General features: G+C 40.1%; 2 protein-coding genes across 4 annotated transcripts in view; one reads left to right on the forward strand and one right to left on the reverse strand.

The window, feature by feature from the left end:
* The window catches only part of ofd1 (OFD1 centriole and centriolar satellite protein), a 46,283-nt gene extending 43,675 nt beyond the window's left edge, over positions 1-2,608 (forward strand). Inside the window, exons 19-23 of one of the 2 annotated variants that reach the window (XM_058082247.2) lie at positions 550-687; positions 792-943; positions 1,022-1,165; positions 1,246-1,316; positions 2,484-2,608. In XM_058082247.2, the coding sequence (XP_057938230.2) occupies positions 550-687; positions 792-943; positions 1,022-1,165; positions 1,246-1,316; positions 2,484-2,535 (557 nt within the window). In that variant the 3' untranslated portion in view covers positions 2,536-2,608. The remainder of the gene's footprint in view (positions 1-549; positions 688-791; positions 944-1,021; positions 1,166-1,245; positions 1,317-2,483) is intronic. The other variant, XM_078795460.1, reaches the window with a different exon arrangement.
* A 726-nt stretch (positions 2,609-3,334) lies between these two features.
* gpm6bb (glycoprotein M6Bb) overlaps positions 3,335-27,814 on the reverse strand; it is a 33,915-nt gene continuing 9,435 nt past the window's right edge. Inside the window, exons 2-7 of one of the 2 annotated variants that reach the window (XM_058082283.2) lie at positions 13,830-14,016; positions 11,745-11,901; positions 10,661-10,829; positions 10,473-10,546; positions 10,301-10,366; positions 3,335-4,420 (exon numbers count right to left, since the gene is read on the reverse strand). In XM_058082283.2, the coding sequence (XP_057938266.2) occupies positions 4,271-4,420; positions 10,301-10,366; positions 10,473-10,546; positions 10,661-10,829; positions 11,745-11,901; positions 13,830-14,016 (803 nt within the window). In that variant the 3' untranslated portion in view covers positions 3,335-4,270. Of the gene's footprint in view, positions 4,421-8,374; positions 8,929-10,300; positions 10,367-10,472; positions 10,547-10,660; positions 10,830-11,744; positions 11,902-13,829; positions 14,017-27,814 lie in introns of those variants that run through there. The other variant, XM_058082284.2, reaches the window with a different exon arrangement.

The following is a 27,814-nucleotide window of genomic DNA, read 5'->3' on the forward strand; positions in this document are numbered from 1 at the left end:
TTATCTCGACGTGTATTTTTTCCCTTTTATCCCAAATCATTTCCTGCATTTATTTGTACCCAGCGTCATAAGCCTTTAGCTTCATTGCTAATCCAAAGCAAAACAGAGCGGGGGTAACAGGGTAGGGTAACAGTATGGGCGGTGGCAAAATCATGTTAATTGTGCACGGCTTTAAGCTGTCATTTCAACATTAAACTTTGGTATCAAGGTGGGGGCCTCAAACTAGCATCTCGCGGGCCGCATTTGGCCCGCGGGCCGCGAGTTTGAGACCCCTGAAATTATTTTTATACTGGTTTTGGCTAATGTATGGACTGCTTTTAATGAGTGTGTGTGTGTGTGTGTGTGTGTGTGTGACGCGCCTACTAAATGTATCTTTTCAGCAGCCTCACACAATGGCCAAGATGAAGGGCCACTGATTATGTATTCTTTGCTGGTTCTCTGGCCTTGCCGCATTATGGGAATCGGGAGGGGGGTGTGTATGTGGTGGTGGGGGGGGGGGGGGGGGGGGTTGCAAAGCATAAAAGATCCCTTTGTGTGTATGTCCTCCAGAACCCGGCCACATTCCAGAGCTTCTCTTGGACACTGCCATCCCTCTCTCCGAGGAGGCCCCCGGCGGCCCCTCTGTCCGCCGCCTACAGGCTCCCCGGGACCTCCCAGAAGACCCGACGAACTCCCAGGGCCAAGCGGGTGAGTGGGTATACCCCCCCCCCCTCCCTCCCCTCCTCCCCGCTGAGTGACAAGAACAGCTGCTGCCAAGTAGTGTAAATGATGTGATATATTTGTTCGGGAAGAAGCTCCCCAAATCTCGGAGGAATCGGAGGAAGAGGATAAGGAGCAGCGATGGGAAAGAGAGAGACGAGAAAAGCAAGAGCTGAGGCGACGGGAACAAGAGGAGGCCCGAGAGCGAGAACAACAGGAAGCAGAACGGCTGGAGAAAGAGACGGTAAATAACACATTTTTTTGTCTTGTTTGTAAAGCATCATCATCATCACTGACTTGGACTGCGTGTCTGCCTACTCAGCTCCTGCAACAACAACAACAACAGGAGGAGGAGAACCAGGACAGAGGAGATGAGGGAAAAGCGCAGGATGAAATCCCGAATGAAAATCCTTTAGAGAAATACATGAAGATGGTTTTGGAAGCACGAGAGAAGCAGCATGATAAAGTGAATGACATTTTTCATCTCGTCAACATTCCACGTTCTTCAACATAAACAGTATTTTAACTTTTTTTTTTTTTTTCCAGAGCTCCGGAGAAGAAGGAGAAGAACACGCAAGCCCAGAGGTCAAAAGTTTGTCTGATGAGAAAGATAATAGGTAAGGCTTAAATGATGCCGTCTAATAAATACATCAGCCTCCATAATCCATCCCCAAAACATCATTTTCATGACCTGCTTATGCGGGGGAAGTACTCCCAAGCACGGATTCCCAGACTCCCTCGTCTTCCACCTGGGGGGGGGGGCTTCTTAAACTAGCCGTGAGGTACAGTAAAGTCTCGTTATATCGATATCGGTTATAACGAATTACTACTTATTATGATACTATTTTCATTTCCCGGCAAATTTCTAGTCTTTTATGATATAATTAGTTCCGTTAGTATGATACTCGGTTATTATGATAATCCGGTTTCTACGATGCCCTTTTCAACCCGCCTCACATAGCTGGCCAAATACATGCCTGTATAGAATCTATACACACGAGAGAAACCACGAACGCAGTTGGTTCTTCTGTTGCAGGCATGTGTTTGGCCAGCTATGTGGGGTGGGTTGAGCATGACCTGTGAACCAGGAAGTGCGGGAATCGGTGTGTGTGCTGTGCTCTGGTGGTGGAAGTGTGAAAAATAAAGTTGACTGGAAGCAGCCGTTCGCCGTGTTCTTTTTTTGGTATTGAAACCCTTAAGCAAAGATTGATTTAAGCTGCATTATTGCCCACTTTTAATGCAGTTCGGCGCAGGATCGGATATATGGATAGTCCGGTTATATCGGTATTTTTTTCAGACTCCCGAGAATATCGATATAACGAGACTTTACTGTATATAGTCGCCTACATAGGCCTCCTCACAGTTGAATGAAGATCCCAAATACCATCAAATACCATATTGACCTGAATATAAGACGACCCACACTTTTGAAACCTCATTATCTGAAACTTTGACATAGGATGTAACATTCCAACTACACTTGTAGGTCCGAAAAGTGGAAAAAAAGCATCATATGTCCACTTTAATTAAAAAATAATAACACAATTAATTGTAGTCAGTGAAACAGTGAGTGGATAAAATGTTCCAGCCTGTCTCACATCTTCACAAAATGGGAAATTTGCAGGTTGACTCCGTTCCAATTATGCCGTTCGGCCAAATTGATTTTTTTTTTTTTCACAAATGCATCTTTTAAGGCACAATCGTACACAAATTCCACAAAGCCGCATCTTACCTCCTCAATATGACTTGACTCGTCTAAATGAGCGTGTCTTGGTTTTCCACAGCATTGCGGCGTATTCCCACAAGGATGAAGATGCCGATGACGATTTCTGGTGAACCGGTTCGTTAACACTGGTGACATTTTTATATATTGCTCTATATTGTTTGGATGAATAAATTACCAACAAGATCATTTTCTGATTCGTTTGTTTTAGCATCAGTCGACAAAAACATTTTGATAACATTTTGTTTCAGTAATTTTATTTTTATTTTCCTTAAAAAAAAAAATAGGTAGTGTAAAACCAATGGGAGCTTCACCCCCCCCCCCCCCCCTTCAGTTTAACAAGATGTTTGTTTGTTGTTCTCCCCATGATTGATAGGTAGCTAGCATGTTTTTTTCATTTTATGCTTTTGGTTGATTCAAAAGTACCGTAATTTCCAGTGTATAAGCCGTACATGTCCACGCCCTAAAATGGCATATTGTCGCGCACGAGTCGGTGAGGACCAGGTAGTTCTTTATTTGACAGGAGCCAATCAGGAGCTATGGAAAAACTCACAAGAAGATTATCAACCCACTGGAAATCGTAGGTCATTATTATAGCTCAATATAACAGTCTGATCTTGAAAATCATCACACAGCAACCTAACATAAGCAATATACACAATAGGTACTTCTACGGTTTATAAGTATTTGTACTTGCCTTTTTACTGTAAACTCTTATCGGTCGTGTATATTTCTTACCTATGTTTTGAGTGTTAAGTTGCTGTGTGATGATTTTAGTGTTCTTTCTAAAGATGACCTTCTGTAATTTCCAGTGGGTTGACAATCTCTCTTTCCTCACTGACTAGCAAACGGCATAATATTTAAACAACTAGTAGTTACAAAAAAGTAGCGGCTTACACAGTGGAAATCTTTCCATTTTTGGGACCTGAAATTCCGATTGCGTTTCAATCCATGCCAAGTGATACCTCAATGAGGGAAGCCCTTAACGTTCACAGAAAACACGTACAGAAAAGTGTGTACAAATACAGTTTTTACATACTGTAGGATAACTAAAAGCATGTATCACTACTGCGCTGTCATTTGTATTTTTAAAAAAGAAAAACAAAAAAAGGGGCAAACGCTGCCTACCAATTGGAGTCGCTATACGTGACCGTATCGGTATTATTACTCGGGAACGCCGTGTCCTCATGCAACTAGGATAACGAAGGGATTACACACAGTCATTAATAGCACATCAAAATATAGCACAGCAAATATAGAAAAAAATTGTAAAAAAAATGTTCACAGGTCACACCTTCAAGGTCTTCAGAGCGACACCAAGCACACTTCATAGAGTCAAAAAAAAAAAGCTAACGTTGAGAGATCAAATTATGATGAACTGCTCCGCTCGTTTTTATGACATTGCTTCCTGTATTATATGCCCACTGTATTACATTGTGCCTAACATGAATAATAATAATAACTAATAGGCAAACATGCTGTACCTTTCCACCGTCATCCGGCTGCAGCAGACCCCTGAGGTAGAGTTAATGTAGGCCATGAAGTTCAACCTTTGCATGTATTACTGCCTCCATGCATATTTCATGTATTTTTTTTTAATAAACAGCACAGTTTCATGTGATGATGATTATTATTAGTGTACACAAAATGGCAGCCACAGCAGATCCTCTCAATAATATGTGAAATAATGAAAAAAATACTGCATGGTGAGTTAGTATAGAAGCAGCGTGTGGAGTTAGTATGTTAGTACGGCACACGTGGTTGTTGAAGCTCAGCCTGGTGCGCCCTTTGTGTGTATACCCAATAATAATGTGTTTGTGTGTGTTTGTGTCGTGTGTGGTCATGCCCTTATGTGTAGGAATTAAGGCATTCCTTGGAGCGTGACGTGATGTCCTGCAGCTCTCGCTCTTCTTTCATTTTGATGTCTTGGTAGGCATGCATTTGACTGGCGTCCTTAAGGTAGGCCCAGTTTGATGACAGAATCATGAGGAAGTGGATCTGGAAGAGAAGGGTGAAGTGAGGTGGATGGCCGGTGAGCAGGGTCAAAGAAAAAAAGAGGTAAAGCAAAGCTTGTTATTTAAAAAATAAAAAACAAACTACAGTCCAACCCCACTGAGACAAGTCCTTGAAAACAGGGCTGGGGAACCCCTTCGGTTTTAGCATCCAGTAAATGCTTACTGGTGCCTTCTTTTAGAACAGTTCCCATGAGGTATTATTTGTTTTTTAATTACATCTTCTCTATACGGGCAACGGATTCCCCACCCCTGATTTAAAGGGAGACCCTTTTCACAGTGACGTCACACCATTTCTGGTATCTTCACTCCCGCTACATGTTTACATGTTTGCTATTGCGATAACATGTACACAAATAATGAGATATATTTAATAGCTTCCTTTTAGTTTGATATTTGGTAATGGTAATGGTTTAATTTCATTTGAACATGCATCAGATTCCAATTGAATGCATCCCATAATCAGTTCCCAGTTCCACATGTCCAAAAGGAGTAGGAAGAAGCAAAGCTTATTAAATCCTACCCCTCCATCTGGTACTTTTACAATCACTAACTGTTACATTTGTTCACTTCCTGCCCGTCTAATATAATTTAAGTTTCTTTATTTATGTATTTATTTAATTTTTTTATTAATTTTTTTTATTTTTGTATTTTTTTAAATTTGTAATAAAAAAAATTAAATTTCTTAATGTTTTTTTTTATTTTATTAATTTTTAATTTTTAAAGTTTTTAATTTAAAAAAACCTTCCACATGTCCAAAAGGAGTAGGAAGAAGCAAAGCTTATTAAATCCTACCCCTCCATCTGGTACTTTTACAATCACTAACTGTTACATTTGTTCACTTCCTGCCTGTCTAATATAATTTAAGTTTCTTTATTTATGTATTTATTTAATTTTTTTATTAACATTTTTGTATTTTTGTATTTTTTTTAATTCGTAATAAAAAATTAAATTTTACTGTTTTTTTTATTTTATTAATTTTTAATTTTTAAAGTTTTTAATTTAAAAAAACCTTCCACATGTCCAAAAGGAGTAGGAAGAAGCAAAGCTTATTAAATCCTACCCCTCCATCTGGTACTTTTACAATCAGTAACTGTTACATTTGTTCACTTCCTGCTTTTCCATAATACAGTTATAAGTTTTTTTTGTTTGTTTTATTTATTTTTAATTTTTTTTTTTAAATTTAAATAAAATTTAGGCCAAAAAACAACATAAAATGTGCTTAAATACGCATATTCTTTAACTACTATGCCATATTCAACCACAAAACTACATTATTTATATCTTCATATATTTTTGAATTCCAAGCGCAAAGTAGCGAAGAAAAAAGTCAATCTACTTCCTGTGCACCGAAAATACAAACATAAGGCCTTCAGAAGACCCATTTATAAGATGCTGTCATCTGTAATATTCTACACTGGTCACTAGGTGTCTGTATTATTACTGTAATCTTCGGTGAGACACACAAGCACCAGACCTCGGATCAATACCAGGCTTTTATTTCAGGTTTGAGTGATCTCACAACAGTCACAGTAATCCCTAACGTGGGCTGTTGCTGTGGGCAAGCTAAAAGTTAACACTCAACCCCCCCCCCCCATCCTGTCCTCACCCTCCCACCACAGGAACACAAGAAATTTACAGCAACACCAATGAGCAAGGCAATTATGTCTTAAATGGCTTATTTACTGTTATTATATCTACTAAATTGGGTAATGGGAATGTAAAAGTGACTATAGGGGTGCTAATTTATGTCTAGAGGGCTCTACCCACACTTTGAAGGTTGTAAACAGGATTTCTATGCTCCAACTGTGATAATATTCCATTTATAAATAAGAAATTCACTTTGTGTCGGGCCTGGAATGAAAAATCTATTTTTATTTTGTCAATATTTTTCAAACCAATATGAACTTTGGTGGTCTCGCGAACGGAAGTGGTTTGACGTCATGTGGAAAGGGTCGACTGACGGCAATGTTATGCTTCATGTTAATAGTTGTAATTGTTTTGCCATTTCAAACGCTACATAAATGACACAGTGAAGAGGAGAATGAGGGTCAGTAGAAAGGAAAGCAAGCCAGACGTTGCAAGCGGTTGGAAGATTAGTGCAAAGATTGTGCACGTTTGTGTGTTGCTGTGTCGCTTTTTCACTTTATCATTTAAAAAAAAAAAAAAAAAGAAGAAAGAAATAAACCAGTTTGTTTTGTTGGGTTTTTCTTTTTAAAACAAAGATTGTTTATTTTATATGGAATGTAAAGGCTACAGTCTTCCAAAAAAAATTGAGAGGGAATTAAATATATGAAACATATACAGTAAGTGACTATAAACAGACTTTAAGCATGCAGGCTCAGTGTTAAGATTTTTTTTTTATATAAAAGACTCTTTAATGGCACTTGGAGAGAAAAATCAAAGAAATATAAACGAGCAAAAGCAAAACCAGCAAAAATGTGGAGGAAAAAACAACATTTTGTTTCTCAAAAAATGGAGTGTTTGGGCCACACTGAAAGGAAACTAATTTACATACAACGACAATAAAGTTAAGATGTTGCAATATCAGTTGTTGTCATTTTTGGGTCGGAGAGTTGCAAAAAGTTACATATGAGAATAGTTGTAATATTACGTTCATAAACATAGTTGTGTTAAAATGAGGAAATTTTAGGTTGTTTTTTACCCCCCTTGGAAAACAATAATTCACTTTCTCATAAGATTATGACTTTTTTCTTAAAAAATGACTTTCATGTAGGGTGACTACTTCTTTTCTCATTAAGAATTGTTACATTCTTTTAAAAAAAATTAATTTTAAACCTTTTTTCTGAATAATTTGAATTTCTCGGAAGATTTTTTTTCAATACAATTCCTTACTGATTCCTTCCTAAGTTAATTGTCGCAAGCTAATTTTTTCATGAATTGTCTCTGTTTCATGGTTGAAATCAGACATTTTTTTAAATTAAATTTAATAAAATTATTAATTAAATTAAAATTCATTATTTAATTCAATTAAATTTTGTTACAATTAATTAAAATTAATTAATTATTTAATTAAATCTAATTTTAAAAAATGTCTGATTTCAACCATGAAACAGAGACAATTCATTAAAAAAATTCATGAAATCTCTGCTTCATGGTTGAAATCGGACTTCTTTTTTTTTTAATAAAATTGAATTAAATTATTAATTAAAATTATTTAATTAAATTTTTAAAATGTCTGATTTCAACCATGAAACAGAGACATTAAATTATTAATTAATATAAAAATTTATTAGAATTAATTATTTAATTAAATACAAAATATTTGGTATTCAGAAAACTCCTTGAAAGACAACCAATTTTTTTGACTATAAAGTCAATATTTGACTTTTCTTGAAGAACTCAATTATTAAGAACTTAATTGTTGTAAATATTCATTTTAATCTGGGAAGGTTACGGTTTTTTTTGTAAAGATTTTTAAAGATATGTAAAGATATTTGTTCTTGTGATTTTTTTCCCCCCTTGTTAGGATTGAGATTTTTTTTCCTGAAAAAAAAAATTTTTTTTATGATTCAAATTGAACACTAAGATTATGAACCAATATTTTCAACTGAATATTTGAACTTTATTCGCTTAAGATTATACATTTTAGGGATGTCAGATAATATTGGTACCGATAATTATCTGCAACATTTTTTTGTATTTATATATTCAATGTTACTCTTGCAAGATTAGGACTCTTGTACAATTCCATTTTTTATCATAACATTAAAAACTTTAATCTTTTTTTCCCCCCCCAAGCAATATTTCAATGTTTGTCTTCAGTGTGGCCCAACCTCTCTTACATCATGAAACAACAAAAGCACGACTTAATGACACGTGATGAGATATGAGCCTTTCACAGTGCGCTCGCTGTGAAATATACAAACAGGACACAAGCGGTCACATGACACTCATCAGCATCAAAAGGAAGGAGCTGGTAAAAAAAAAAAAAAAAAAAATACAAAGAACATCTTTAAGGCTCCGTTTTGCTCCGATTAATCATCTGTATTATGTCAATGTCAAAGCTACAAACTTGAATGACTATCATTACACCATTAAAGTGATTGTGACTTTATGCGATCAATAGTGATGACAAAATGTGTGCGTTTTGTGAAATTTGAGGAATATAAATAACACTGGTGTGGTCCTCGGCGTGTACATAAATCTGCCCACGTATTCTAGAAGTGAGTGCCAGGGGAAGTAGGACAAACTAGTCATCTACTCAGACAAGTGTCATTAGGCGTCCTCCCTGGATAGCAAAGTCTAAAGTCAGCTTCATTTTTTTAGTTCATTTTGTGCTGTGTATTTCTGTGTGTGTTTGTGTATTTCTGTGTGTGTGTTTGTGTGTGTTGGATGCTGGCGCTGCGCCGTGCTGTTAAAAAAAAACAAAACAAAAAAAAAAAACAAGCTTTAAAACTTAGTGCAGCAGTCTTCTCGACTCTTAAACTTCAAAACGGCAAAGTTATAAGTGGTAGCCATCATGTAGATCAGCTGGTGGAAGAGAACAAGAGAAGGTTGGTGAGAGAACATGCCGGCATACTCGGGTCGTACCACCTCAAAACAACCATCGCGCATCTCCGAAAGCACCCACTCCAGCCTGTTCTCACTAGAATTTAGTAGGATTACATACAAAACGTGAACCTTGGTAGCTAACCACTCGACCGCCGTGCAGCCGAGAACCCGTTCATGACCTTCTAAATACAGTTTTTAACATTATTAGAGTCCTCTAGACCTGAAATAACACCCCTACAGTCACCTTTACACTCATTCATTCATTCTTTTAATACCGCTTATCCTCACAAGGGTCGCGGGGGTGCTGGAGCCTATCCCAGCTGTCTTTGGGCGAGAGGCGTTGTACACCCTGGACTGGTGGCCAGCCAATCACAGGGCACATATAGACAAACAACCATTCACACTCACATTCATACCTATGGACAATTTGGAGTGGCTAATTAACCTAGCATGTTTTTTTTTGAATGTGGGAGGAAACCGGAGTACCCGGAGAAAACCCACGCATGCACGAGGAGAACATGCAAACTCCACACAGAGATGGCCGAGGGTGGAATCGAACCCTAGCCTTCTAGCTGTGAGGTCTGTGCGCTAACCACTTTAACCACCGTGCAGCCGAGAACCCGTTCATGACCTTCTAAATACAGTTTTTAACATTATTAGAGTCCTCTAGACCTGAAATAACACCCCTACAGTCACCTTTACACTCATTCATTCTTTTACTACCGCTTATCCTCACAAGGGTCGGGGGTGGAATTGAACCCTGGTCTCCTAGCTGTGAGGTCTGCTCGTAACCACTCGACCACCATGCAGCCTTAATTCCAAAAACATGCTAGGTTAATTAGCGACTCCAAATTGTCCATAGGTATGAATGTGAGTGTGAATGGTTGTTTGTCTATATGTGCCCTGTGATTGGCTGGCCACCAGTCCAATTCAGGATGTACCCCGCCCACCTATCCCAAGACAGCTGGGATAGGCTCCAGCACCCCCTTCCCCCACGACCCTTGTGAAGATAAGCGGTAGAATATGAATGAATGAATGAATGAATGTTAGGCCACATTGGAACAAAAATTGTAAATTTGAGGACAAAAAATTCCAGGAAAATAAAAATAAAAATTCATAAATATACAAGAAAAAAATATGTAAATTCTCCTGATCATGGTGGATTTTTGGTGTATTTTTTTGTTTTCTCCGTGTGAGGTTGATTGGCGATACTTTTTGTAGGACTTCCTACTAAATTGTAGTGAGAACATTAATTGAGATGGCGATCACGTGCAGTTGTCGTGATGAATTATTAAAAATGACCACACAACATTTATAACGTAAGATTATGATCATAATTCCAGCGTCTTACCAGAGCGATCACAGTGGCGCCGGCTCCAGCGCAGGCGACGATGTACAAGTGATATGACAGGTAGAACTACAAAAAAAAAACACATGAATGTGTTAAAAAAAAAAAAAGGGGGCCACACCCACAAATATATCGTTAAATATGAAAATTGAATAAAATGAATGAAATGTCTCACCTCACTGGTGTTGCAGATGTCCCCTAGCGTGGATCCACAGGCCTTCCCTGGCGTGGCATTCCATGGAATAATCCCTAAAGATGGAGAATTCCAATTACGGGACATGACTGAAAGCGTTTTGAACCCCAAGCGACGGCGCTTTTCATCCAAAACGAGCGAACTATCACATCGTGTAAGAAGTCCTTTACCGTACTGACGCACGTCCACGCAAATGGAGTCCACGTCAGTGAGGTTGGCTGTGGGCAACCTCATGGCGGCACAGGTGGACCACATGTTGTAGAAGAGGAAGACCGGCACGGCCGAGAAGCCAAACACGCCCAGCCAGGCCACGCCCAGGATGTAGGTGAGGAACACGAACTGGGGACACAAAATAATCTTACTATGGGTGGGCAAACTGCGGCCCGGGGGCCACATGCGGCACACCAAGTGCTTGAATCCGGCCCGCCAAGTTGCTTTCTGTGTATTTCAACTTTTAACATACAAACTTCGAAGTCGGATGTCTTATTTAGTAAAAAAAAAAAAAAAATTAAAATGAAATGACAAAATTTGATGTGGCCTGATTAGACAAAATTACAAAATTAGACAAATAATTCAATGAAAATTGTAAGCATAAAATAGTATATGTGTGTAAAGTCCAAATATTTGCCCACCACTGCCTTATACTTTACAACTCTTTGTATGCAGCTACTTTCTGTGGCTGTAGGAAACCCCCTAATGAAGTGTTTTACTCCACAAGTCGTCGGTAGGCATCCAGGAGCGTGATCTACTAAGAATCGACCGGACGATATATCAAGCCGATATTTGCGTTCTTTACTTGAATCGGTATCGGCCGATGATACGCGCGTGCGTGGGTTCGCCGATGTTTTTTTTCTGCCACATGATTTAAACGTGACACCTGTAATATTTGTTATTATTGTCATTTTTTCATGTAAATTGAGTGAGCAAAAGCAGTATCGGCGAAAAATATCGGCCCAAGCAAAATCGGTATCGGCATCGGCCTGAAAAAAACCATATCGGTCGATCCCTATTATCGACTACTGCGTGTACTTTAAAGTGTCAGTTGCATGAATCAGCTTGCAGCACTGTTGATAATAATAATAATAATAATAATAATACTTTGACTACAACATTGGTTCTGTTGCTGCTGTGTTGCACAATATACTTGTCAATCAATGAAAAATATGTTATCATAGATAGGATTTGAGACCAATCCCCCAAACGTGTACATAATACCGATTACATAATCATCTTTTCTGCTTGTTTTGAAGATACCATTCCGCTGATGCAGCGTCCACAGATGGTGGTCTTGAACTCGCTGTGGAGCTCCTTGACGGCGCTGGTGGTGTAGAAGCCCTCGGCCAGCAGGATGATGCCGTACAGGAAGAAGAATGAGGCGATGCCGTAGATGACGTACTGCATCAGCTGGACTCTGGAATACAAATCGGTTGTGACGGAGAGGTCAAGTCGGTCCGAGTGCTGAGAGACGCCGATGTTGATGATGACCTCTGGAGATGTTGATGATCTCTGGAGATAGTTCTCCAGGAGACGCTTCCAACAGTGGGCTTACATAAACCAGCTCGTGTCATTCCTCTTTTATGACCGAGGCTAATGGATGCTTTGTAGCTAGCGCCATATTAGGACTGCTCTGTTGCGGCGTTTGGAAACACACAGAAGGCTAAAAATAGCCGATGTGATGTCATTGAAAAAGGCTATTTTTCATATGTTTGGCCTTTGGAGGAACATTAGATCATACATTACAGTCAAAAATAGGAGCCACGGCCTTTAATCATTACATCATCAAATCAGGGTGAGGCAAGACCCCCCCCGCCCCCCGCCCCACCATGCTTCTAATTTAGTGGAAACAGTTTCTCTCAGGGTGTAGTAGGGGGCGTTCAAGAATGCTGGGAAATCAGATACACAGCCATCCCTCGCCACATCTCACATTCATTTTCTACCGCTTATCCTCGCCAAGGTCACATGGGGCGCTGGAGCCTATCCCAGCTGTCTTTGGGGCGAGAGGCGGGGTACACCCTGGACTGGTGGCCAGCCAATCACAGGGCACATATAGACAAACAACCATTCACACTCACATTCATACCTATGGTCAATTTGGAGTGGCTAATTAACCTAGCATGTTTTTGGAATGTGGGAGGAACCGAACATAAACATTGCAAAAAATGAAAATATTATTTATGTCTTAGTTGTTTATGCCTTATATGTATTATTTTCTGTTATGTTTCCTATAAATGTGTGTAAAAGTGACTATAGGGGTGTTATTTCATGTTGAGAGGTCTCTAATAATGTTCATTCATTTTATGACGCTTATCCTCACGAGGGTCGCGGGGGGTGCTGGAGCCTATCCCAGCTGTCTTCAGGCGAGAGGCGGGGTACACCCTGGACTGGTGGCCAGCCAATCACAGGGCACATATAGACAAACAACCATTCACACTCACATTATACCTATGGACAATTTGGAGTCGCTAATTAACCTAGCATGTTTTTGGAATGTGGGAGGAACCGAACATAAACATTGCAAAAAATGAAAATATTATTTATGTCTTAGTTGTTTATGCCTTATATGTATTATTTTCTGTTATGTTTCCTATAAATGTGTGTAAAAGTGACTATAGGGGTGTTATTTCATGTTGAGAGGTCTCTAATAATGTTCATTCATTTTATGCCGCTTATCCTCACGAGGGTGGTGGGGGTGCTGGAGCCTATCCCAGCTGTCTTCAGACGAGAGGCGGGGTACACCCTGGACTGGTGGCCAGCCAATCACAGGGCACATATAGACAAACAACCATTCACACTCACATTCATACCTATGGACAATTTGGAGTGGCTAATTAACCTAGCATGTTTTTGGAATGTGGGAGGAAACCGGAGTCAAACCCACGCATGCACGGGGAGAACATGCATGCAACACAGAGATGACCGAGAGTGGAATTGAACTTGTGTCTCCTAGCTGTGGGGCCTACATGCTAACCACTCGCCCAACGTGCAGCTTTCCCTAATACTCTTATAGTTAATAAAGTTTTTATGATAGTGACAGTTGAAGTTTCCAATGGTTTCCCATTTCCAACGTGCGGTGCCAGGACTCGTAACGGGGAGTCGAGAGCGCGTTTAGGGAATGTTTTTTTGGAATGTGGGAGGAAACCAGAGTACCCGGAGAAAACCCACGCATGCACGGGGAGAACATGCAAACTCCACACAGAGATGGCCGAGGGTGGACTCGAACTCGGGTCTCCCAGCTGTGTGGCCTGTGCGCTAACCACTCTACACTCTACTCTAAATTCACATATTTTGGCCTTCATTAAATACAAAATATTACGCATTCAGAAAAGCCGTCCTACTCACACGTCAGTCAGCATGGCGTGATCGCTGGCCACCTTGGAGAAGTGACTCTCCAGGATGGTGACGGTGCCCGTCAGGGCCACGTGGCCGCAGCCGCAGAAGAGGGCCACGCCGCAGAAGCACAAGATGGTGGCCACCAGCGAGGCGTACGGCACGCCACCTAGACATTTGATGCAGCACTCGAAGCAACCTGAAAAGGCAACAAAAAGGGAAAAATATGAATTTTTTGGTTACTTTATTGCCAAATAGTAGTCAAAAATATTCATTCATTTTCTACCGCTTATCCTCACAAGGGGTGCTGGAGCCTATCCCAGCTGTCTTGGGGCGAGAGGCGTGGTACACACTGGACTGGTGGCCAGCCAATCACAGGGCACATATAGACAAACAACCATTCACACTCACATTCATACCTATGGACAATTTGGAGTGGCTAATTAACCTAGCATGTTTTTGGAATGTGGGAGGAACCGAACATAAACATTTCAAAAAATGTAAATATATGTATTATTAATATATGTATTATTTTCTGTTATGTTTACTATAAATGTGTGTAAAAAGTGACTATAGGGGTGTTATTTCATGTCGAGAGGTCTCTAATGTTCATTCATTCATTTTCTACCGCTTATCCTCACGAGGGTCGCGGGGGGTGCTGGAGCCTATCCCAGCACGAGGCGGGGTACACCAGCCAATCACAGGGCACATATAGACAAACAACCATTCACACTCACATTCATACCTATGGACAATTTGGAGTGGCTAATTAACCTAGCATGTTTTTGGAATGTGGGAGGAACCGAACATAAACATTTCAAAAAATGTAAATATATGTATTATTAGTATATGTATTATTTTCTGTTATGTTTACTATAAATGTGTGTAAAAAGTGACTATAGGGGTGTTATTTCATGTCGAGAGGTCTCTAATAATGTTCATTCATTCATTTTCTACCGCTTATCCTCACGAGGGTCGCGGGGGTGCTGGAGCCTATCCCAGCGAGAGGCGGGGTACAACCTGGACTGGTGGCCAGCCAATCACAGGGCACGTATAGACAAACAACCATTCACACTCATGTTCAATTTAAAGTCATATATGAAACATACACTATATATTATATATAACACATTACAATGCAATAATGCCCAGTCATACAAATTAACGTGACGCCCCCAACCCCCTCACCACATGGATGGCTGCCCTCTGCGGAGGTGGTCGCATGAAGCCACGCATGCAAACAAAGCGCCGTGTGTGTTTTCCCATCTTGTGCACATATGTGTGACAGGAAATTGTATTCTTGGACATCCTGGTCGGGCGTCTGTTTATGTTTTAATGCTCTCATGCATCGCAACACAACAAAGATGCTTCACGATGACATCACTCTATAACAACGCCGCAATGTTTGCTTCTTCTGACCGCAACCTTAGCATTAGCATCTCAGCTCACTTTCAAACTCCACATGTATGGTTTTTTTTTTTTAATCTGAAAACTATTAACACCACCGTGGAATTTTGGGGTATATTTCTTTTTTTATATTTCCATGAGGCTTGGATCCTGCAAGCTCTTTGCTCTGGCAAAGTACATTAAAGTACATTAAAGTAGATATACAACCACTGGCACTTGGATTCCTTCAAAAGCATTCAAAGCGCTCATCCACACTGTTTGTGTAGTTCGGGGAGATATAAAAATATTTGTCCCCGGGCCGGGAATAAGAGGCCTTTCCGAGGTCTGAAAGGATCCCAGACAAAGTGTTTGGACATTTTCTATTTTGTTGGAGCAAACTATCCGACAGGAAACACGACAAGAGTTAAACATTTGCTTTCCTTGGTCGGCGGCTCGTTGTGCACACACGGCAATGCCTTGGAATTTACCTTCCAAATCAGGAATCTCATGAAAGTCCGTGAATGTGCTCGTTCAGATTGTTTCTCACACATAACAATTTTCTCACACATAACAAAGTGAATAAACATATACTGTGCATACATACTGTGTACTGTGCAGTACAAGTACTCCAATCACCACTGGGTGTCTTTGTGAGGTTTTCACCGGATACTCCGGCTTCCTCCCTCATTCCAAAAATTGTAATATTCCAATAAATGTAATAATTTATTTATTAATAATTATTACAATTATTTATTAATTATTTATTAATAAATATTGACTACTCAATTACTTCGATATGTGCTTAATTATTTATTAATTATTTATTAATAAATAATTAAGCACATATCAAAGTAATTGATATTTGATATTGTAATTATTAATTATTTATTAATAAATAATTAAGCACATATCGAAGTAATTGAGTAGTCAAAATGGGACTGCGCAAGAACGATCCCTCATTTATCACGGTTCATTGGTACCAGACCTTAAACGTGATAAGTGAATTTCTGTCAAGCACGCAAAAAAATCATAGTTACGGCAATAAATACAGTTTTTAGAGACATTTAGAGACCTCCAGATATGAAATAACACCCCTATAGTCACATTTACACTAGTATTACCCAATATAGAACACAAAAATAAGCCATTTAGGACATAAATAAGACTTGTGCTTGTTGCTGTAAATATGTTGCGATGCGGATTATTATGCCACTTATACTCACTCGTGTTGCGGGTATGCTGGAGCCTATCCCAGCTGTCTTTGGGTGAGAGGCGTTGTACACGCTTGATGGTCGACAGCATGATTTATCATGAAAAACCATGATAAAGTAAGGCCTCAAAATTCAAAGTGCAAGGAATTACGATACTTGACCGCCGGCTGGAACTTTGAAGTATAAACTATACAACCCAACATAAAACACTTAAATATTAATATTAAATATTACACAGTTTGGGACGCAATAATTGAAACAGACGAAATAACAGCACATCAATCTTTTCGGTGTGGACCAGACGTGCCGGTGGGTCCGTGGCACGCTGACAACAAAGACACATGTTTAAAACATCCGCATGTACATCCCGACGGGCCCCTGTGAGGACTTCTATTCTCGGGATTGGACATCGGAGGAGACGCATTTACAAGCAGTCCTACACGAATGCTTCTCTTTGCCCTAGAGTGAAATTCTTTCAACAGATGGCTGATGCAGCTGCATGGATGCAACATTTTGATACCATCCATCTATCGTCCATATCGCTTATCCTGTTTAGGTTCACGGTGAAGCTGGAGCCTATCCCCACATGGGTCACCACCATCGTATGTTTTTTCAACCCAACCGCTCACTCTCAAAGACATATTTGTTTGTGCTAGATGTAAAAAAAAATAATAATAAGGTGATGACACATGGCCACAATAGAATAGAGCATGTTTGGTGCAGTTTTATAATGGACAAACGGCCACAAGGTGGTAGAAGTGCGTTTTATAAGAACTCTGCCTGCAGCCATCGTAATACACGCTGCACGGAAACCAGGAAGTCAAAAGGCACAGAGTGAAATATACAATATACAAAATGTGTTTCAATATTAACAGCATAAAAAAAAAATAATATTTATATGACCCTCGTGAGGATAAGCGGTAGAAAATGAATGAATTAAGTAATATTATTATTATTATAAATAAAATATAACTAACTACTGCAACTTTCTTCTTGTAAATGTTCTTGTAAAATTTACTTTATTTATATTAACATTATAAAAATTTCCCCCAATCTAAATTAAACAAAAAATAAAAAAAAATTACAACTTTAATTTTTATGAAAGTCGTAATATTATGACTTATTTAAATAATTTTTTTCTTTAATATTTCAACCGTATGCTATTAAAATGACATTATTTTACCACATAATATTACAAGTTTATTCTGATTTTTTAACAATTTTTTTTCTCAAAATTTTCTTTTTGTAATGTTTGGCTTTATTCCCATAATATAACTTTTTCCCCACCAACCTTATTTTTTTCAAAAAATTTACGACTTATTTAATTTTTTTCTTTAATATTTCAACTCTATGCTACTAAAATTACATGATTTTTACCACATAATATTACAAGTTTATTCTCATTTTTTAACATTTTTTTCTCAAATTTTTCTTTTTGTAATATTTGGCTTTATTTTCCAAATATAACTTTTTCCCCACCAACCTTATTTTTTTCAAAAATTAAAAAAAGTTTCTACAACTTTATAAAAAAACTTACCTTTTTTCTGAATTATTTTTATGTATTTTTTTAGTTATTCTTGTAAAAGTACGACTTTCTCATGACATTACAACTTTTTTTATGTAAAGATTTTCCGTCTGTCGTGCCGTACATTTTTAAAAGGAGGAAGTACGTTTGAAAATACGCTCAGAAGTTAGCACCCTTGCTATAGTTTGACCCTGGAACAGATTATCCCAATTTTGTGCGTTTTGCCTTGTGTGTTTTTATCATTAAATACATTTTTTGTCGACTGTAGAACTTTGAACACCAATTCTCTTGTTTACAAATCCTGTTTGTCGTAAAATAAAAATCACATTGGCGACTCTTCCCTTTGATGACTTTCACATGGTTTCCGGTCTCCGACGCAAGTTGGACCGCCAACCGCACTTCAGGACACGTGAAGGCGTCTGGAGGAGGAGCGCAGACAACTTAGCGACTGTCTGTGCGGACAGCGTGGGCCTCCATTTGTCACGCCCGCATCACAAGGAGAGAGATACGTGCGTATGTGTGTGCAGGAGGAGAAAAGCGAGGAAAGAAACGCAGGCCAAGAAGTTGTCGCCACACAAAGAGCCACTGTTTTCCTGCTTTGACGCCGTCCATCCGTTCATTCGGAGCCACGCTGACCCCGCAGTCCGGTTCTTCCGGACCACAAGTGCTGGACTAACGCACTGCTGGGTTTCATCCTGTGTGTTGATCCAAGGACCATCAAAACCACTTTAGACTACACTTAGGGGGGGGGGGGCATGGCTCAGACATCTCTGCCTTCAATGTCATCACTTACCCCCCCCACCCCCCCACTCCTGTCCTCTACATCCATTCATCCATCACTACCAACCACAACATGACCACGACCTGTCTTCACCACAAAGCTGAGATCTTCCAACAGCTGGAAAATGTAAACAAAGAGGAGCCACAATCCCGAGCAGCTGGCCTTTCCATCGACTTGACGGGATTCCTAATTAATTCCATCAGTCATTCACAAAAATCACAAAGCCCCATGGATAAGATAAGATAAGATAAGATCAAATCACCACATCATTTATAGCAGCATACATGTTGATCAAGCCACAGCTTTATTGCACAGTTTATTGCACGGTTATTGTATATATGCTTTTTGTTAATTGAATATCCATTCATTGGAGAATTTACAGTACTTGGTTACCTAAGAACAGTAACGGGAATAATGGAATTTAAAATAAGTAACGGGTCATCTAACTAATTACTTTTACTGTTAACATTTTCAACACCCCCGTTACTGCACGTTACCGAAGCCGCCTAAAAATATATCACCGACTTCATAACTAATCCGCAGCGCAGTGAGAGTGTTGCAGAGTGACAAGGGAGGATTGGCTCAGGTTTTAGTAAAATCGCATCTTCAGCCAATCAGAGAACTTGAGTGGGCGGGTGTTTAGCGCATATAAGCAATGAGGATTGGCTAAGGTTTAGTAAAATTGCGTCTTCAGCCAATCAGAGAACTTGAGTGGGCGGGTGTTTAGCGCATATAAGCAATAAGGATTGGTTAAGGTTTAGTAAAATTGCGTCTTCAGCCAATCAGAACTTGAGTGGGCGGGTGTTTAGAGCATACAAACAATGAGGATTGGCTAAGGTTTAGTAAAATTGCGTCTTCAGCCAATCAGAGAACTTGAGTGGGCGGGTGTTCATAGCATATAAGCAATGAAGATTGGCTAAGGTTTAGTAAAATTGTGTCTTCAGCCAATCAGAACCTGAGTGGGCGGGTGTTTAGAGCATACAAACAATAAGGATTGGCTAAGGTTTTAGTAAAATTGCATCTTCAGCCAATCAGAGAACTTGAGTGGGCGGGTGTTTAGAGCATATAAGCAATGAGGATTGGCTCAAGTTTTAGTAAGATTGTGTCTTCAGCCAACCAATCAGAGAACTTGAGTGGGCGGGTGTTCATAGCATATAAGCAATGAGGATTGGCTAAGGTTTAGTAAAATTGTGTCTTCAGCCAATCAGAACTTGAGTGGGCGGGTGTTTAGAGCATACACACAATGAGGATTGGCTAAGGTTTTAGTAAAATTGCATCTTCAGCCAATCAGAGAACTTGAGTGGGCGGGTGTTTAGAGCAGGTCCAAAGTGTGATATCGAGAGATGGCGAGTGAGGAGGACTCTAGTGAGAAAACAGCGTTTGCCAAATGGAAGTACAGATACTACATACTACTACTAAACTCTTTGATGTTAAAGGTAAAATGTACATTAATGCCTTGGAAAAAAAAACCCACAGAAACACAGAAAGTGTAGTAACTCAGTTAGTAACTCAGTTCCTTTGAGAAGTAACTAGTGCTCAACACTGCCTAAAAATAGCACAACTAAATAATATCAATTATTATAAATAAATGGCGGTCGACAGCACCCAAAAACCCAAAAAAAGACGACAAAGAGCATAATAAACAATATGCTTTTGGATTAAAACTAAGACTATAAAAAGTTGTATGAAAACAAACTACAGTTTTCAGTCATTTCTTTGCCGATTGGTGTATATGGAAAAAAAACCCAAAACATCAATAGATGGTTGCCATGGAAACATAGTGTCATATTGACACATTGCAAGTCATCCCAAATAACTTGTAGCCTCATTGCTACCAGATGTGCGTGTTTACATCTGACTATTGTTTGTTTGCTGCTGAGGGGCAGAGCTGCCAAAACATCCATGAGTCCTTTTTTCCACACTCTCCGCTTTCAGGGCTTAAAAGAGCCATTACGGCTTTAATGGCCGTCCTCCAGGGAGGGGGTCAATCCGAGTTGGCAAATTTGTCAAAAGTGGCCTCCGTGTTTACTCTGCTAACGGGGCAAACGCTCGTTTGTCCGATAATAGTCGCCGACTGCCGCTCATCCTTTCTCAGCGTGCATAGGAAGAAATAAATTATATGTATATGTATATTATATATCCGTTATGAAGGCTGCATATGAGGACGCTGTAATACATCAATACTTCCTGCTGATGGCCGCCTTGGGGGTGAGCGACTTAACGATACTTCATGCTCCTTGTAGCTATCCATGTGGAAGACGAGTCATTAATCTTTGTCGCCTCCTCCGACTCTCAACCACCTCATTAATCACTCACAAAAAAAATTAACTATAACGCTAAATAACTACACTCTTTTTGAATAACAAATATTACAGATCTCAAGTTTAATTATTGAAATGTATACACAGGGGGCTGCACGGTGGACAAGTGGTTAGCGCATAGAGGCCTCACAGCTAGGAGACCCGGGTTCAATTCCACCCTCGGCCATCTCTGTGTGGAGTTTGCATGTTCTCCCCGTGCATGCGTGGGTTTTCTCCGGGTACTCCGGTTTCCTCCCACATTCCAAAAACATGCTAGGTTAATTAGCCACTCCAAATTGTCTATAGGTATGAATGTGAGTGTGAATGGTTGTTTGTCTATATGTGACCTGTGATTGGCTGGCCACCAGTTAGGATAGGCTCCAGCACCCCCGCAACAACAAGCGGTAGAAAATGAATGAATGAATGAGTGTAAAGGTAACTGTAGGGGTGTTATTTAAGGTCTAGAGGACTCTAATAATGTTGAAAAATGTATTTTGAAGGTAATGAACAGGTTCTCGGCTGCACGGTGGACGAGTGGTTAGCGCATAGAGACCTGTAGGGGTGTTATTTAAGTTCTAGAGGACTCTAATGTTAAAAAATGTATTTAGAAGGTAATGAACAGGTTCTCGGCTGCACGGCGGTCAAGTGGTTAGTGCGCAGACCTCACAGCTAGGAGACCCAAGTTCAATCCCACCATCGGCCATCTCTGTGTGGAGTTTGCATGTTCTCCCCGTGCATGCATGGGTTTTCTCCGGGTACTCCGGTTTCCTCCCACATTCCAAAAACATGCTAGGTTAATTAGCCACTCCAAATTGTCCATAGGTATGAATGTGAGTGTGAATGGTTGTTTGTCTATATGTTCCCTGTGATTGGCTTGCCACCAGTCTAGGGTGTACCTCGCCTCTAGCCCCAAGACAGCTGGGATAGGCTCCAGCAACCTCGCAACCCTTGTGACGACAAGCGGTAGAAAATGAATGAGTGTAAAGGTGACTGTAGGGGTGTTATTTAACGTCTAGAGGACTCTAATAATGTAAAAAAAAATATTTAGAAGGTAATGAACGGGTTCTCGGCTGCACGGCGGACGAGTGGTTAGCGCGCAGACCTCACAGCTAGGAGACCCGAGTTCAATTCCACCCTCGGCCATCTCTGTATGGAGATTACATGTTCTCCCCGTGCATGCGTGGGTTTTCTCCGGGTACTCCGGTTTCCTCCCACATTCCAAAAACATGCTAGGTTAGGATGCTAGGATGACCGGGGTGGACGGGGAAGAGACTCTTGGCAAAAAACACAGCGAGCCCCCTCCTCGGGGGCGGCATGCTAATGACAGAAAGGCCTTTCAACACAGGGTGTGTTAGAGTGGGGTCTTCTCACGGATACCAGACTTCGGAGAAGAGGCGGATGGGGGGTGTTGGAACCCACCGGAGGGGGGGGGGGGGGGGGTTAAGGGAAGTGAACTTAGCAGGGATCCCACAACACCACAACAAATGTCGGCCCTGGACAGCTGACATCATGCTTGCATTTGAACTCTTTTTATGGGCAAGTAAAGATGTTTATTGGATCCTCTTTACAAGTACAAGAAAACACCGCAGATAAGAAGACGGGACAGAGATCAGCCCGGATCGGCAGGTCAATTTTTTTTTCATGGTAGACTATGACCTATTATTATTCAAAACATATTGAAATACAAGTGATATGTAGTATTCTGGTCACTAGGTGGCAGAAATCACAAAAAACAGAGACATTACATTACCTTGCATGAAGTCAGAATAAAAATTATCCTCCCATTCCATGTGGAAGTGGTACGTTGTTGGCTTCATAAGTTTAATATAAACTAAAAAAAAATGTTTATTGTAATTACTGACACGAAATACATTATTAAAAAAAATATAATTATCAGTAAAGATACAAAATATATTTTTTTGGAAGCCGATACTGATAACTTCCTGCTTATCAAGATCCCAATACTGATAATGGTGACCGATAACTTTTGTAATATTAGTTAGTATTAATTAGATTTAACTTTAGTTTGTGCACATCCGGACGTAAGAACGCAGCAAACAAAAGTGGATGTTTCTGCAGATATCCTAACCAAGTATCATGACATCGTGACAGTATCGTACTTTTAACAAAACAGTTGAAAAAATAAGGGGGTTGATCATCCGATGCCATGATTTCCATGATGAAATCACAGATTGCTTTAGTCCTCAAGTCGTTTCTAGCGACTTTCCGAATATTGCGGCGATAGGAACAAGCCCCGGGCCATAGCCATGAAAACCAGAAGTTGATTTGCTTGTTGATTTAATTTCTCTTAAGTCCTGTGTGATTCTACCAGCTCTCTAACAAGGAACTCAACACATTCAAAGTGGGCTGTAAAGACATGGAAGCAAAAGTCCGAGAGTAACACACTCATGGGAGTACATCATCTGAATCACGATGAAGGCCCCATAGAAACGGAGAAGGCCTCATTGTGGCTTTCACACAGCAAGATTGGCGTCATTCAACGCTCCTGAGTGTTCAATCGTCAACAAAAGAGCCGCTGCACCCCCCCCCACGAGTTCCCAGGCGGACGCTTTCTATGCCATTCACAGCAGCATGAGTAAAAACCGGTCCTGGTGTCAGAACCGAGGAGGTCTCATTGTTTATAGTGACACAGTCCTAAACGGGACGACTCCATCGCTGTCTGCCTCCAATCGAAGTCATTGATCGGCAAACAAAAGCACAGGACACAAACTCATTACAGCGATCCAATCATTTGTTTACTGACCCATTTTTACTCAGACTACAAAAATCCAATACGTGGATAGTTTATAAAAAAAAAAATTTAAAAAAAAGCGAGGCGAGGTTGGTGTTTATAATGAAAGCCAGCTTGAACAAGGTCTGAGAAAGCCATCTTCTCCCTACCTTGGAAAAAAAAAAGACAACCTCCTGATTTATAGACGAGCCTCGTGTCTCTTTTAGGTTCTGTGAAAAAAATGCCAGATTCAACCTTCACTGCTTTGCTGTGTTCAAAATGCTCCTCCAAAATACGTTTTTACGTTCACATCACATGACAGTAAATCATCAGAGGACCAAATGCCAAAATCTGCTGTGCAGCCAAAGCTGCAGCAGAACATCACAACTAACGTTTGGGCTTGTTGGCCATGGTACGTTCATACAGGTCAAACCTGATCTAGCTCCTGTTTGGTTTACTGTTAGAACAGATGGGTTCTTTTTTTCACTGTACAAAAGTCTTGGGTCACCACTTGACAGTTTTTCAGAAATTAATCAATCACTAGCCACGTATACATGGACCCAAATATTCCAATTCCATTGGGGTTATTTGCTCAAACGGAAAGAATGTAACCTTTGTATACACCTCATTCCCAAAGAAAAGCGCCAATCCCAATGAATATATAATGGGATTCCCAGGGGTGGAATATTCCTTTCCCCAATCCGATTGAGGTATCTTGTACCCGCTCAAACGGAAAGTTGTCAGACTGCGTTCTTCTTCTTCTTCTGTTGTTTATTGGCGGTTGGCAAGCAGCTTTGGTGTGCATTAGCGCCATCTGTGGAACAGAATCTAAACCCTTCTATACGCCATTCACAAGTCCACTTTTATTCCAAAAGAAAATACATATCTATATAAAACATGTGCCCAGCTTCATGATCAAATATTAGCAAGATTGAACTTTATCTTTTCCTGTTCCCGGGTGCGTTCTTTCAGCCAATGCTGAGATATGACGTAACACGCAGCTCCAGACGTTCTCCGATTTTAAAAATGGAGGCCAGCAATCGGCACTGGACTGCTAAGGAAAGTTTGTTTTGGATTCAAACTAAATTCCAAGACTGGACGAAGGAAAAACTGGCAATACGGAGTTATTCCAACAAGTGGAAGAAAAACTCCAGGAAGTCGGTATCACGTGATGTTGGCGTTTACGTTTTACTGGGCATGCCCCATTGACTATTCTGGTTGATTATAGCGGCGCATGGAGACACACGATTGGAATATTCCTTTCCATGTATACCATTGTTTTCTGAAAGGTCATTGGGAAAGAGAAAAACTCCTCATGTAAACGTGGCTACTGATGAAAACCAGCAATTTGCTTATGCTAACACATCGACAGCACCGTATGGGTATTGGTAATTAATTATCAGTCATAGATTTTTTTTTTTCAAAGATAGGTTTTAATTCCAGTCAATACTGTACAGTATAACTGAACTAAAAGATCTAAGCATTGAAAACAGAGGAACATTTCGCAGCATCTTTCCTACTCAAATTTCAAAGAGAACCCCAACTGATGTTTTCCACCATTTTTGTTCCCCCCATGCTGTTCTAACAAGCCTTTAACCAAACAATGGCCCACAATGGTGTCTGACTCAGCACCATTCTAATTGCATGTTAGTCTTACTATCTTATTAAGTCTGGGAATGGTCTCCAGGCATGTTTTCCTTCTGCAAAAAAACCCAAAAAGGAATGACTGACTGAGTGCCTCATCCATAGCCACAGTGGTTTTGGCTTGCGGCACGTGGCAGGAAAAGTGCGAGACAGATGCTTTGTATTAGGCAAGGATTTTTGACGTGTGCTTCGTGGACAGTCGCGGCTAACAAACAACCTAATGACTGAGAATGGGCAAAGTTTAATGGCAACTTTGCATGTTTTGTCTATACGTATCATCTGTGTTCAGTCACTTATGGTAAAGACAACAATGATGCATCCAGGCTGCAAGGCTCCTTGCCGTCTCATGTTACACCGCTGACAAAAAAGCCCCCCCCCAAAAAAACTCTATTTTCCACTTAGGGTTAATGGAGGATAATAATGGTGCTCCCTTCCAATTCATGTTGCTCCTAAATCACAGAGAAATATGATATTTAATAGGTAGCCAACACTGAAAACAAGCTTTAAAGCGGACCTATTATGCTCATTTTTTCGACACTTTATATTGAGTTGCTCCTGAAGAGCAGCTACACGCAATAACCCGCACAGAAAACTTTACATCATCCAGAATCTGCACCTACTCCAGCTGTATTTCCATATTTGGTTTAATTGATCCCACCCACGGCCCGCCTCTGGGCACGCCCACTCCGTAATTGGTCACACGCCCAAAGTGCTTCCAAACTACAAACGAACCCAACTTTTTAATGTGGTGGGTATCGGAGTTGATAATAAATGAATAAAGTCTTTGGATAGCTAATTAAAAAGTGTTTAGGAGCTACTGGCAGCTCATGATCGACTGGCTCAGAGTGGCAACGTAGCGCCATTGTCCCGCACACTTTGTCAGAAGCGACGTTGCTGCACTGGAGCTCAAAAGCCGGAAGCGAGGGTGGCGCGTGGACGCACAGCGTGTACGAAATTAAATTAAATCGTAAACAAAGAAGCAGAGCTTGGGGGAGGGCCGAGAGTTTATATGGCTTACAGCCATGCCCATATAAGGAAATCCATCCCTATGTGACATCACAAAGGGTCAGTTTTATCACGCCTTCTGAAACCGATCGTTTCGAGCCATCCCAAACTTTTTTCAGGGCTCACTTCCAAATGCGGAAACCTCATTATCTGAAACTTTGGCAGGGTTTAACACCAAAATATAACATTGTAACTACATTTATAGGTCAGAATAAAATAAATAAAATAATAAACAAAAGACCCATCCTTCTATTTCGCTCACATAAACAGCAGCCAAGACAAGGTTTTATTAATAAAATTCATTCCAATACTTTAGGGCGCCGCGGTTACTGTTATAGCATATTTTCAACATTCTTTACAGCGTTACATTGAAGTACATCATATGTACTTTGAGTCTGGCATAAAAATCCCCCATCGTGAGAACTTTAAAAACATCATCACTCCAAGTGAAATGATGCTTTCCCACTTTGTGGTTAAACTAAAACTTTGTGGTTGTTGATGTTCTGGGGCCAATATCGCAGATCCCTTGCATGGTTCTGCAGCTTGAACCCTCATTCCACCCCTCGCTGATACGACCACAACACTACGCAGTACTTTGCCAAACACTACAACTGCAACCCAGTGAGATCAGCCTTTCCAGGAGCACGGGCGACTCGAGAATGTCACTCAGTAGGGGGTGCGTGGATCGATCCAACTATCGAAAATATCAATAAGCAGTGTAGTATCAGTATCGGCTCATTACTAGCATGATTAAATTGGTATTTTTCAATTCTCTTGAATGTTTATTTTCACAAATACGGTAGTAGTCGCTTGCTACACTGCAGTGCAAATTCAGTGGCTTCATTCCATGACAGCTTTTCAAAACATAATTCAGAAATCATGCTTCATGGTCAAATCCGACCTATTATTAGTAAAAAGCATATGTAGTATTCCGGTCACTAGGTGGCAGTAATCACAAAAAACAGAGACATTATATTACCTTAGCATGAAGTCTGAATAAAAATGATCCTCCCATTCCATGCGGAAGTGGTAAGTTGTTGGATTCTTAAGTTTAATATCAACAAAAAAAAATCCTTATTGTAATTACTGACACAAAATATATTATTTTAAAAAATATAATCATCAGTAAAGACACACAATATCTTTTTTGGAAGCCGATACTGATAACTTCCTGCTTATCAAGATCCCAATACTGATAGTGGTAACCGATAACGTCTTTGTAATATTAGTTAGTAGATTTAACTTTAGTTTGTGTACATCCGGACATAAGAACGCAGCAAACAAAAGTGGATTTGAAAACATAATTCAGAAATCATGCTTTATTGTCAAATCCGACCTATTATTAGTAAAAAAAAAAAGCATATTTTTGGGTGAAATAAAAATGGCTACATGAAGTAAAATACAAATGTAAGGC

This window comes from Doryrhamphus excisus, linkage group LG12 (genome assembly GCF_037039965.1).
Source record: "Doryrhamphus excisus strain RoL-2023G ecotype Guam linkage group LG12, RoL_Dexc_Guam_v1.1, whole genome shotgun sequence".
Lineage (NCBI taxonomy): Eukaryota > Metazoa > Chordata > Actinopteri > Syngnathiformes > Syngnathidae > Doryrhamphus > Doryrhamphus excisus.